The sequence below is a fragment of the Berghia stephanieae genome, unplaced genomic scaffold (genome assembly GCF_034508935.2).
Source record: "Berghia stephanieae isolate SIO BIC M18660-M18661 unplaced genomic scaffold, UCSD_Bste_1.3 scaffold437, whole genome shotgun sequence".
NCBI classification, from domain to species: Eukaryota; Metazoa; Mollusca; class Gastropoda; order Nudibranchia; family Aeolidiidae; genus Berghia; species Berghia stephanieae.
In genome coordinates this window covers 1,028-14,316 of record NW_027625700.1, presented here as the reverse complement: position 1 = coordinate 14,316, position 13,289 = coordinate 1,028, and the positions used below count along the sequence as shown (strand labels likewise).

At 33.2% G+C, this 13,289-nt stretch overlaps 1 protein-coding gene across 1 annotated transcript; it reads right to left on the bottom strand.

The window, feature by feature from the left end:
* Positions 1 to 6,092: 6,092 nt before the first annotated feature.
* Positions 6,093 to 12,697, bottom strand: LOC144961841 (tetraspanin-4-like). The gene is made up of 5 exons (XM_078894894.1): positions 12,292 to 12,697; positions 11,344 to 11,760; positions 10,684 to 10,824; positions 8,287 to 8,370; positions 6,093 to 6,731 (listed from the first exon to the last, which is right to left on the bottom strand). Exons 1-5 carry the CDS (start codon positions 12,358 to 12,360, stop codon positions 6,666 to 6,668), a joined length of 777 nt encoding a protein of 258 aa, XP_078751020.1. The 5' UTR covers positions 12,361 to 12,697; the 3' UTR covers positions 6,093 to 6,665.
* Positions 12,698 to 13,289: the final 592 nt, after the last annotated feature.

Here is a 13,289-nt window from a genome sequence, read left to right as displayed (position 1 = left end):
GGGAAGTCCTCATGCCCCCTTGGGAGACCGGGAACCCCCAAACCCGACTTTAAAATAGAGGGGGGCAAAGCAAGGCAAGTACCTCACGCCCCCTATGGGGGCCCCGGGAAACCCCCAACCCGACATTCAAGATGAGGGGGGGCAGAAACAAAGGCAAAACCCCCTGCCCCCCATGGGGGGCCGGGAACCCAACCAACATTCATTTTTCATTGCAAATTTATAATAAATACATTTATACAATTTCAAAAAAAAAGAAAAAAATTATTATTTGCATTAATAATTTTTTATTAAGTTCTGTTTTATAAATTGGTTGACTTTTATTTTAAAAAAAAAAAAAAAAAGGAAAAATGGGAGGGGGAAAGACAATTTGTTCTAATTTTATTTTTATTCAGGGAATTTTTTTCATGGGGAATAAGACGTCATTGATAGCTACACAATAATAAAAAAATAATAAAATAATAATAATATAAAATAATAATAAAATAAAATAAAAATAATAATTTTAATAAAATAATAAAATAAAAAATATAACAGGGGAAAATTGCAGCTTTTTATAAACGTAGACAATTTTCTCTTAAATAAAACCCCCCTACCTTTCCTTTGACAATGTTAAGTGTACATTATTTCTGGGGGTTTAAATTGCGTTTTTTTTTTTTTTTTTATGTGAAAGCTTCTTTTATTTTTAAAGGGGGGAAAAAAAAAACGTTTTAAAATTTTATAATCCTAAATACACCCCGCAATGGGACAAAACAATCAAATTCAAATTTTAATTTAAATACAATTATTTCTCTATTTAAGGAGATTGGGAAAAAAAAACAGAAAAATGTGGGGCCCGTTTTATTTTAACAAAGATCTAACAAAGGGGAAAAAAACAAAAATTTGTATATATTGTGACCTCTGTGCAAAGGTCAAAAATGATTTTTGTATGTGTAAAAAGTAATAATTTTCTACTCTTGCCGTTTATTTTGTAATAAATGATAGAAAATGAATGAGTTAGTAATTTAATTGATGGTTGTAGAAAACATTTGAAAAAAGGGTTTTAGGTTTGTAATGTCATTTCAAAAATTTAATTAAACTGCCTCAAAAAAAAAAAAAAAAAAAAAAAACATGTTAAATGCAAAATTTTTTTTTTTAAATTTTTATAAAGTTGGGAAATAAACAAACCCTCTTTTTTTTGGGGTATCCCAATTTTTGTTGGAAAATCCCCCCAAAAAATTCTATCACCATACAAAAAAACTTCCCGCAACGTATGGAAATTTTTTTAAAACAGCGCCTCCATATCATCCCCCCTAAAATCGAATTTAAGAAAAAATATCTTTTCCCCAAACCCAAAATTTAAAATTTACCCACATTTCTTTTAAAAAGCGCTTTAAAATTTTTAAATTGATTTTATTGTTTAAAAAGTAAACTTATACATTTCCTTTTTGGGCGATTCTTTTTTCACCCAAATTTTTTTTTTAAAATTTTTGCTTAAAAAATTTTTAAAAAAGGAAAAAAAAAGAAATCGAATTTGGCTAAAAGGGCACCCAAAAAAATCTCCTTCATTTAATTTTAATTTTGTTTTTACCAATTGACTGCTTTTTCACAAAGGAACCCCTTTCCCTTCCAGCCATTTCAAGATTGTCCCCCAAAAACCCCACACCCCAAACACCAAAAAAGATTTTTTATCATCAGCAAATAGCACAAATTTTTTCGATCATAAAATTTCTAAGAAAAAATATCCACAACACATTTAATTTTTTTTAATTTTATGATGTCAAAAAATTTGAATAAGAAAAAGGGTTTGGGTTTATCATAAAGAAATTCGATTTTCCCGTAGTTGGGAAAGGGAGGGTTTAAAGGGGAAAAATTCCCAAAAACCCTAAGTACAGCTTACCCAAATTTTCACTTTTAAAATTTGTAAAATTGAAAAATTAGTCAAATTTTTTGTTTTTATTTTTGGTTACAACTAACTGATTTTGTTGTGAAACAAAAACACTCATGTGTGTGTCAAACCTATTTAAACGAAGACATGAAAAAATTTTTTACACCGGGTCAAATTGTAAAATCAATTCAATGCCTACAATTTTAATCCTTTAGAATATTAAAAATTATAATTTTAAGTAAACATTTTATATGTTTTTAAAAGATCAGGGTCTCTTTGCACAGCGTAAAATTTTTTTTTTTTAAAAACAAAGGGTACACTTAAAAAACCCGGTTACATAAATAAAAGGGTTTATAACAAACAAAATTGTAGTAGTGGTTTAAAAAATTGAAAATAAAAATTTTTAGAAAATATATATTAACATGACTTTTTACCTTTATAATCCAGCCAGGGCAGCGAAATCCCAAAATTTTTACTCCGACTACAAACAATTTTTAAAAAATTTTTATTATGGGTTTTAAAAAACGATGGGATGCAGGGGGGTTACAGGGTTTAAGGCAAAAAATGATAGATAAAAAGATTGTAGTAATAATGTAGATAGATAATAGATAGGAGAGAGAAGAGAGAGAGAGAGGAGATGAAGGGAAAAGAGGGGCCAAAACTATTCTTTTGAAACAGTTAACACCAAGGTAATGTGAAAAATTTACAGCAATAAATTTCGTAGTTTTCCCGTGGCGCACAAAAGATAGCATAACATGGAAATTTAAAAATAAACTCATGTAAAATAATATAAATTTACAAAAAACCCTCTTTTGGTTAAAAACAATATAAAACTTTGCCAAATACAATAATTAAAAGGGGTTGCCCAAAACCTAAACACAGTCTTAAATCTGGTGCATGAATTAACATCCTTTTGAGCAATTACCTTTTTTTTCTTCAAAGAAAAAAGGAAAATTTCTAGTTGTAGGTGGAGAATCTTAAACCCCTCTTTTTCCCCTTATAAATTACAAACTTTCCCTAAAAAGGGAACATTAACCACTGGTACGCCATTCCACACTCCCTTTCCCTTTTTTTTAATTTTTTAAAATGAAAAATTTTTGGATTTTTTACAGAAAAATGTCCCTCCTTGAAAAACTAAAAGCCCTTTTAAAATATAAATATTAAACAATGACTATAAAACATTAGACATTGATTTTGATTACTTTACAATCTTTTGAAAACCTACGACAATTACAAATTAAAATATTTTTTTAAAAAAATTTTTCCCCGTCACCGAGTCAAACGAAATCATACATCATACCACAAAAAAGTTTTTGGGGGGTTTTCCAAAAATGTTTTACAATGACCAATCTGGGGAAAAATTTTTGTTTTTTTTTTAAAGGATTTTACGCTGGCGGCATTGGGGCTTTCACACCATAAAAGAAGAAAAAAAAAAATTCTGAATTTTTCAATAAAGTATCCAAAAAAAAAAGACAAAAAAGCGGGTTAAAAAAAATTAACAGATGAAATTTCCAAGAGACACTATAATGTACTTAGTTTAAATCACCCAAAAAATTTCGCAAAATCAGTACGGGGTTTCCATGAAGAATCCCCTCAAATTTTACAGAAAGCCCAAATGCAGAAAACACACTAAAAACATAATGAGAGATTTTTTCCAAAAAAAAAAGGCATTTCCCCCAAAATAATACAAACTTTTGACGTTTCCCCCACGGAAACCCAAAGGAAAAGGCCCCAAAAAAAAAAAAATAACCCATTTCAAGAAAAAGACGAAAAAAACTCAAAAATATTCCCTATAAGAGGGATAAAAGACAGAAAGCCCTCCGCCCCCCGGGGGTCAAAAACCCCCCCGGGGGCTTTTTTAAAAATTGTTCTATGATTTAAGATTATACCTTGCCCCCTCCTCGAGTTGTCTTTTCAAAATTTTTTTTAACCACATTTAAAACTCAGCTTTAACTTATTCTAAAACGAGATTGTTACTTTTTCATAAAAAGGTTTTGTCAAAGAAGTTTGAAAAAGAAAAAAATCTCTTAGCATGTTTAAAATTATTTAGACACGGGGAGTGATAAAGAGCAATAAAACCAATTTTAAAAAGTTTAATTGGGGAAATTTTTAATCAAGTCTTTTGGGGCCTAACCTTGCAATTAATGAAAAAAATAACGCAATTTAAAGATGATCTTTTTTTTAAAGAATCATACTGGGAATTTTTTGGGGAAACTTAGCCTTCTGCCCCTTAAAAAAAAAGGAAGACAAGACTACTTCAAAAAAAAGCAGATCCCATTAGCAACGGTCTGTTTGTCAAGCCTGAGACCATTTCAAAATCTTCCACTTAAACCTTGTGCTTATCCTATCCAAGAGGGGCACATTCAAATTATTTCAATATATAATAACTTTCAATACCAATAGCAGGAAAATGATTTACAAGATAACAAATCTTTAGAGTTTTTTTTTTTTAATGCATGATTCATCCAAACGGCCTTTTCCTTATACCAAAGGCCCACCGGGACCCTGGCAAACAAAATATTTCCAATCCAGGACGAATTAGAAAAAGCTATATGGGAAGTCAAAGGTAAAAGATGTGAAGGGATGAAGAGACGGCAAGATTTGATAAAAGAGATGGCAAATTTGATCTCTCCAACCTTTCCGGGCTAAATGAGAATTTCAAGGGCTTCACCAACGATTAACTTCAAAGGTGGGAAAGAAGAAAATAATTCCCCAACTCATAACCCACAGATTAATACAGTTGGGAGATTTTTAAAAAATTGTATACTGAATAATGGCATAAAATTACCTCAAGGGAAACTTTTTCCTCTTTAGTTTAGAACTTTAAAAAAGTAAAAAAAAGGGGTTTGCTCTAAGAAAGGGCATAAAAATAACAAAAAAGTAATCAGACTGACCAATGTGAAGACAGATCTAACCAGTGACCTTAGCCTTCAACACACTATAATACGTGACACACACAGTGATATTGACGAAAACAATCAGCTCATTAAATAATTCAAATAGTTTTATATCACTATAAACTCATTTAAGACTCATAAAGTAAAAAACACCATGATTTCCATAAATCAATTACATAAAAAACAACTTCGAAATTTAAAAATATTTAAAAATTTTTAAAACCCCAAAATACCATTAAGAAACTTAAATTTGGTTTTTTAAATGGTTGCACTAAAATCCCTTTAATGGTTTACCAATGACTAAAGTAAGTAAATTGTATAAATTTTTTAAAATAATAAAATAAAATTTAAAAATCAAATTTTTCAGCAGAAAAACTGAACAAAGTCCAGAATTTACAACAAATGGAGATACTCCCTCAAACGTTTCAGTCAAAAACCCAAAATGAGAATCAAAATTTGTGTTTTACTAAAATTATGAGTTAACAAAAAGTGGACACTTCACATGTAAAATAGACACCTTAATATAAAACATTACACCAACATGATAAATAAAATGTGTTTATTAATTTTTAAAAATATTTTTGCGCAATAAAATTCCTAGTGGAAATAAAAACAGGCGCATATATACAAAAAATACATCTCATTTAATATTTTGTATAAAAAAATATAGATTAAAAGGAATACATTTACTGCAATGTAATATTTGGAATGGGATTGCTAGGCCTGTCAGTCATTTAAAGTCATTCAAATCATCCCCCTTTATTTATATACATGAATAAATCCATCTATAGCTATCATAAAAAAACATGGCAGGATAACACTTTGGTTGAACACTGATTCTCATCACATATCATCATCATCATTTCTGAAGTAACACAAATATCTGTCGTAATTCCCAAAGTTTTGTGTGATAAAGAATGTCAATTTTTTTTTTTAAATGGTGACAACATATAATAAATGTATTATAAAAATCTAGCTGGGAAAAAAAAAAAAGTTGTCGGATGGGTATCCAATGACATGCAACTTTACATCGCTATAATAAAAATGCTAGACAAGAACATTTGATATTTCACAATATACAAGTTTAATGGAATAACAATTGGCAGTAATCGTAATGTGACACAAAAAACTCAATGGCTGGCAAAATAAGGGAAAGGGTGGATAAGAATTTATTCTTAACCAATGTCTTTGTACTTTGACCAATGTCTTTGACTTTGTCTTCAAAGACAAGCTAATTTTTTCATGTCCCAAATCAGAACAAAAGCGCATGATTCTGGTAGCAATCTTCTCATTTATCTCTAGTAATACAGATACAATATCACTTTCCCATTACTGATTGCCACAGAATTGTTGAATCTCTGAAATTCACTCTAAAGGAAATAAATGACAGTTAATATTGTACAACTTCATTAGCAGTTTTATACTCTGAAATAAAAATCTTCAAAACTGGCACTTCATAGGAGAGTTTTTCATGCAAGAAAACTTCCCAAAATTTAAAAAAAAACTCAATATATTTTCACTTCGTCTTGCTTTTTTAATCAATTCTCAGCTAAATTTCATCCACCACACAATGGCTGTGTTTCAATGTTAAACCTTATAATCTTTAAGATAAAAAATAAATATATTAAACAAAAGAGTCCAACATATTTTTGTTAATGCACCCAAAAACCTTTTTCTAATGTAGGATAACTCACTGGTTGTTTTTTTTAAACTGACCAATATTCTGAAGACAGTTGACACAACAGTCACCTTTGGAAACAATAATTACTATAATATATCACATTTTCATAATGCCTTCACTGCTTCCCTTCCTACGAGAGTGAGATCTTGAGATTCAAATGGCGACCTTTCAGCTCAATGACTGAATGTTTAAGTACTTGGGGGAGGGGGGGTAATCTCTCATCTCAAAGAGGAAATCTTTTACTCCTGATGTAACAGAATTGAGCAATTGCAGCAACCATTGCTAATATCTGTAGAATAGAAAATAAAATTATTATCACAAGATGAAGTTAATAGAATAATTTACCAAATGTGCATTTAAAGTACGCCCCAAAAATTTTCAGTACATTATGAAGTCCTAAGTCTAGATTTTGGAACTCTTTTTCATTTATTTTCTTTCTAATGTTTTACGTAAAACGTATAACCTATAAAATGGAAAGAACTTAATCCACTTAAAAATAAAATAATTCTTAATAGAACAATAACGATAATGATAATGATAAATATCATGTAATAAGCCGAGTCAGAATGGCAAAATATGAATAAATCTTATGATGCAACTACCAGTCGCAGTACAGCCAAAATAAATTGTAAGGTTCCCACACCACAGTGCAGCCAGACTGTAACAAAATTGTTAGTGCATATAAATAAGATTAGCAAAAAATTACATTTGTTCACAGTGGGGCTTAAAATTTCTCGACCAAAAATTGTGTTTTAAGAAAGGTAGGGACGAAAGATTCTTCTTGTTCCCCTACACAACCACCATTTTTTTTTTTTACTACAGCCATAAGATATCATGTTTGAAGTCATACTTACTTATCCTCTTGGTGTTTGATCAAAACATAAGGCTGATACGGTGGTAAAACTAATAAATAGAGGTGCCTAAATGAGTCAATAAAATGGAGATAAAGATAAAGGGAGTAAATCTGACTCATGAATGAACAACACAAAACAAACGACGTTACGACCTTTGGCCTTTATCAAGTAAACACAGAATACATATATATTTATATTAGATTGTCATAATAATAAAGGCGAAAATTTTCGCCTATATTATTATGACAATCTAATATAAATATATATGTATTCTGTGTCTACTTGATAAAGGCCAAGGGTCGAAACGTCGTTTGTTTTGTGTTGTTCATTCATGAGTCAGATTTACTCCCTTTATCTATATCTCTGCTGATATGGTGGAATGCCATCTTTCTTGGCTGGGGCCATTTTTGGCATTTATCTCCAAGACCATCTACTAGCTCTCATTTCTCTCTCGATACTCTTCATCCAGGTCTCAAGCAGGCAGCCCCTTCCTTCTCGATGTTCCCTGGGAGGATCCACCTTAAGGGCTATCCTGAGATTGGCACTCGAATCCGTTCCGAGGACATGCCCAGTCCATTTCCACCTTCTCCTCTTCTTAACAGCTTCAGATACTGGGTCAATGTATATGCATTTTACCAGTTCTTTGTTTGAAATTCCATTTGGCCACAAAATCCTCGGGATCCTTCTTAGGCATTTGTTTTGGAATGCTTTTAGTTTGTTGGAGATGGTTCCTGTCAGTTTCCATGATTCAGACCCCATTGAGGAGAACCGATAGAACATTTGTTTTGAAGAGAAGAAACTTTGATTTGATTTGGTGGTGATTTCCCTTGATTTCCAGATATTTCTGAGCATTCTAAAGGCTCTTCTTGCTTTCATTGGTCATTACAGATGTAAATCAGAGACAATATGGCTTATCATAAGAAAGAGGAGCTGATACTAAATCTTAATGAAACAGATTATCAGAGAAAGACCCCCAAAAAATCTACTTACTTGCACAGACCCCACGGTTATTCCAGTTACACCTAAAATGTACATATTCTTAGTGAACCAATAATCCAATTCCTCGAGACATCCCTGGAAAAATAACATCAGATCACATATATCAAAAAAAGTAAAACAGTTTCAATGAATAATCTTTATAATAATTTAGGCTAAAAACATTGTTTAAATCATCCAACAGCAAAAATAGAATCTCTTGGCATATTTATTGACACTGAATTTTGTACCTATATCTTCTGTGCAAAATAGATCAAAATTTCAATGCGTTAAAAAAAAAAAAAACAACCCAAAATATGAGCCTTTTTATACAGTGCAATATCCACTAAACGTGCTCAAAGCGTTTTTCAAGGTGTATACATAGTAAAACTAGAGAGAGAAAGAGAGAGCTTTTACTGCAATTTTCTTGCATAATTATCAATTTGTCTGTTACACTGAAATGCCATACCATCCTATTGTTGACATAAATTCTCAAATACAAAACTATTGTTTCTCCTAAAATAGTTGATGTCAATCACAGTTAACCTTATTATCAACAACCAAGTATGTGACTAAAACAGACCCCATCTGAAGACAATTCGACACGTACAAGGCAGCTGCTTGAACTCTTTATTGTCAGGAAATGAGTGCAACCTTAACAAGTTGTGACAATGATAGACAATTAAATATTTTCTCATACAGTGACCATCATGCATATAATATCTATGAGAAATCCCCTTGTTTCTACCATTTAAAATAAAAATTTTTTAAAAGAATGTGAACATTCACACAGCACATTTCCTTGGGTTTACCAAACTCAATGTGCTTCATATTATTTCACTCACTCAGCAAACCGGCCACCTGGAACTATAATATTTCAATGTCATGCATTACCAGTTGCCTATATATTAAGCATCCCTTGAGTGCCAACATTCTTATTCTTACAATATCTGTCACTGCCTATATAACCAGGAACTCATTCACATCTGAGTTAAGTGGAATATTAAGTGTATAGTGCCTTACTTACACTCGAGGACCAATTGCTGAGACCAAGTTTTATATTATCTCAGTCAACTATCTGGCCACTGACCATGCTAACATTGTTTTACTTTGGCGACAAGATTATACCATACCACTTAGTCACACATGCCAACATTTTTTAATCTCTGGGGTTTTTTTATGTTTTTAAGGGTTTTACGGCACTTGCAACACATTTAGGTCATATCAGCACCAGTAAAAAGGAAGAAAATGAGATAGTGAAAAGATTCTAGAATAACAAATAAACCACCCAAGAAAAAATAAGGAAAGGGGAATTGGTTCAAATAGGGAACAGATGTAGATTCCAAGAGCACACCATCAAAGTGCTACGTTCGAGATCACTAAATGTCTCAGCCAGACACAAACACAAGATCCCACTAAGAGGAATACAATCAAGTGTTTACAAATCATATGTTTAAAATAAAAAAATAACAGTACATAACAGAGATATGATTTACAAGGAAAAAAATATCATCTCCTAGAACTCTAATTATACATTTGACTCTCTCCGATGGATCATATGACCTTGTCGCGGTCGGAGGGCTTGCGTGTCTCGATGATCGTAAGTGAGAGGCCAGACCAAGAATGATCTACAACGGTCAGCATCGTCAACAAGGAAGGAAGAAGGGAGGAAATCAACCGTCGAGTTCAGCTTCCCCTAGTCCACACCCTTGGGTGTGGGTGTTGTCCACGACGTGGGGGGGGGGGGGGGGGTGAAAAGGGACTGACTCTCTACAGGACATCCTCCCGGATTCCCAACTTAGACCATCTGACCACGGGTAGATGGAGCTCGTCATCGGGGGACCGACATCCATCTAAGAGAAGGACACTCTGAGCAAAAACCCGGACAGATCGAGTTCGTTAACAGGGGACCGCAATCGATCTAGGAGAAGGACACTCTGAAGCAAAACCGCCACTGCCTTGTGGACAGACCTTGGATGGTCAAAGGCTAAGGAAGCAAATCCTGAAAAACAGCACGCCGAAGACAGAGCAGCGGGGCCGGAAGGCGCAAATATCTCAGGAAACTGGAAACTGCCACTGCATGCTTAAATCCCAATATGAAACGGGAACAGAAGAAGAAAGATACATTTGACTGTTTCCCTCCCAGCCAGGGCCAGTACAAAACCAGGTAATCTCATTCCAAGACAAAGGCAGAAAACAAGTTGGAAAACAGATATAGGGGGATAGAAGACACAGCAAGTACCCCCCTGCCCACTATGGGATTTAGGGAACCCCACCCAGTTAAAATCTCTAAGCAAAAGAATTCTATTTTAAACATTATTTTCATGGCGTTCATATGGTAAAAAAAAAAAAAACAAATACTAACAGCCAGATTCATTTTGTTATACAAATAGCACAGTGACTAAAACTCACCCGTGGAAACCACAAGCCTTTGTCACCCATGCCACAGTAAGGAAATTGTTGTATGCAGCATGACTCTGGTACGTGTTTATCAGAGGGCCATGCACTGACATAGAACCAGTCTGTATGATTATTGGCACCGCAGCATTTCAGCTGAAAATAAAAAATTTGATTTAAAATCATTGTTAATGAAACATTAATCAAAATGGTAAAGGTGAATCCACGCAAAACTTATGACCATTTTCTGAAAGTGAATTGAAAAAGATCTTTTGTAGTTCTGAAATTTTCAAATGTCCATTTTAGTAAATACAGTGCAGTACATATTCCTTGTCCTCTTATTCCACATTTTCACTCATTTCTTGAAAAATCTTAAACATCGGAAATTTATAAATTTCTCTATTTTCTTCGTACAGATTTCACATATTCCTTGTCTCAACTGAATTCCTCATCTTAAATATTTTATCCAAGCAAGGATGAGGACCACGTGCTGCAATGTATCTATATTTCCTTGATCAAAACAATTCACAAGTTTTATTTCAACTTTAAGTGGTAAAAAGTTTGGAGGATTGAACAATTTAAGGTAATAATGCAAAATAAATCAAAGCAAGACATGAACACATCTCATAGTTAAGGAATTTACTCTATCTACTAAATACACTGTTTTCTTCTTACCTCTTGTTGCAATGTGTCCAGAGTCTGTGACCATCCCCGTCTATCTTTATCGTACATAGACATATTTTTAGACTCATAGTCCAGCTGTACGTCGGTGCGGTAGTCATAACGGATGCCACCCGTCAGCTCTTCTCGAATCACTTCTCTTACTTTGTCCTTCATGACAAAAGCCAGTGTTCCTGTCGTGATTTCCAAAGCAAATACTAACAGGACTAGAGTGAAATACCCTATCAACAGACACTGGTTCTCCAGAAATGCCCCAAAGCACCCAAGAAACCCTATGATGAGAACGAGGACACTGGCAATGATGCACAGCGATGACGTACTCAGGTAGGAGTGTGTCGGTATGACAGATGTGCTGGTGCCTCTCGTGCTCCACAGCCAGATAGCAAGTGAAAGAACTCCACAACCCAGAAGCTGGAAATCAAGAACGTACACAAAATATTAGTAATCCATTAATATTCTTCTATGAAATAGACTGCTAATGTACTTTATTGTCAAAAACATCAAAAATAGTGAATAATTATACATCACCATCAATCCCAAATGGATTCTTTCTAAGAAAACACCATATCAATGAATCAGCTAACATTTTTATTCAGCAGGAAATAGCTTGTGAACCGAGTTTGAGTCTGTGTTATGTCCCTTTTATTTCTTTAACCATTCCTTGATGATGGTGACGGTGTTTACGATGTTACTAGTGTGCATTACATGTGTGAGTGTGTATATATGTCAATATATTATGTTATGTATGTACTCTATAATATTGTATTGTTATAAATGTGTAACCAAATGACAAATTGCCACTATTTTGAGGACAATAAATACATATTATTATTATTATTATTATTATTATTATTATTATTATTATTATTATTATTATTAGGGAAGAAGGGGGAAGAAGGGGGAAGAAGGGGGAAAGTGGGAGGAGGAACATTGCAAACTTACCCATAAAAAGACATTAAATCCAAAGAAGATGTATTTGACAACACTAAAGCTTGTCTTTTCCCTCCCCATTTCGTCCTGGTTCGGAGGGCCTTGTCTGGAATGAACAATGAAAGAAAAAGAGTTTAAATAGGAATTCACTGGTCAGTAGAAATTCGCTTTCAAATACTATTTTTTATCAGAATCATAGTAAAGCATCATCAGTGAATCAAGTCGTGTATTGTCTCTTCTTGAAACAGATCCAGTCTCTTTGCTTATGTTCATCAGCTACTACACTAACTGAGCTGTGGAAAATGAAAATGTGAAAACCCCTGTGGCCACTAAAACTAAACCACATATGAGAGCAGATATTGATTTTATATATATTTACTGTCTTTCTTTCAGAGTATACAAAAGAGCATTATTTATAGAGCGCAATATCCACTAAACGAGCTCAAAGTGCTTTACAAGGGGTCTATGGTCAACAGCAACACATACCAGAGATGACACCTGTTGGAGAATTTTTTTTTTTTTCCAACCGAGACAAAACTGTTGATGGCCAGATGCTCATGTTACACCTGAGTGCAGTTAGAGAATGTGAGGAAAGAATCTTTTCCAAGAACTCACCAATACAGCTCTATGTGGGATTCAAACCCAGGACCTCCTGATCTGTATGTGTGTCATACCACTTGACAACATCGCCACACAAAACATTAATCATCAACATTATTTTATCTACTGTACAAAATAAAACTCCCCTCCAACTTCCTTCTTGTCCTCCCCATTTAAAAATTTTAAAAAATAAAAAAGTTGAAAAGCAACTCAAGACTCGGACTGTCTTCTTCTGATGAATAAACGAGAGTCACCAACCCTTTTTATCACTAATTAACTCACTGAACCCTAACACCGATTATATCCATAGTTTACCGGGGTTACTTTTACCCCATGCCTATTTCTTACATTTTTTTCTGAGACAAATTATAGGCGTAGTATCAAAGCTAATGTTTGATTTTTTTTGTTTT

What these genes read in the sequence shown, in the direction of transcription:
- LOC144961841 (XM_078894894.1), bottom strand. Translation starts at nt 12,360, where the DNA reads ATGGGGAGGGAAAAGACAAGCTTTAGTGTTGTCAAATACATCTTCTTT. An exon ending in AAGGCTTGTGGTTTCCACGG is followed by an intron (nt 8,371 to 10,683) that starts GTGAGTTTTAGT and finishes TTATTTTTCCAG; the next exon opens with GGATGTCTCGAGGAATTGGA. An exon ending in TAACCGTGGGGTCTGTGCAA is followed by an intron (nt 6,732 to 8,286) that starts GTAAGTAGATTT and finishes TCTATTCTACAG; the next exon opens with ATATTAGCAATGGTTGCTGC.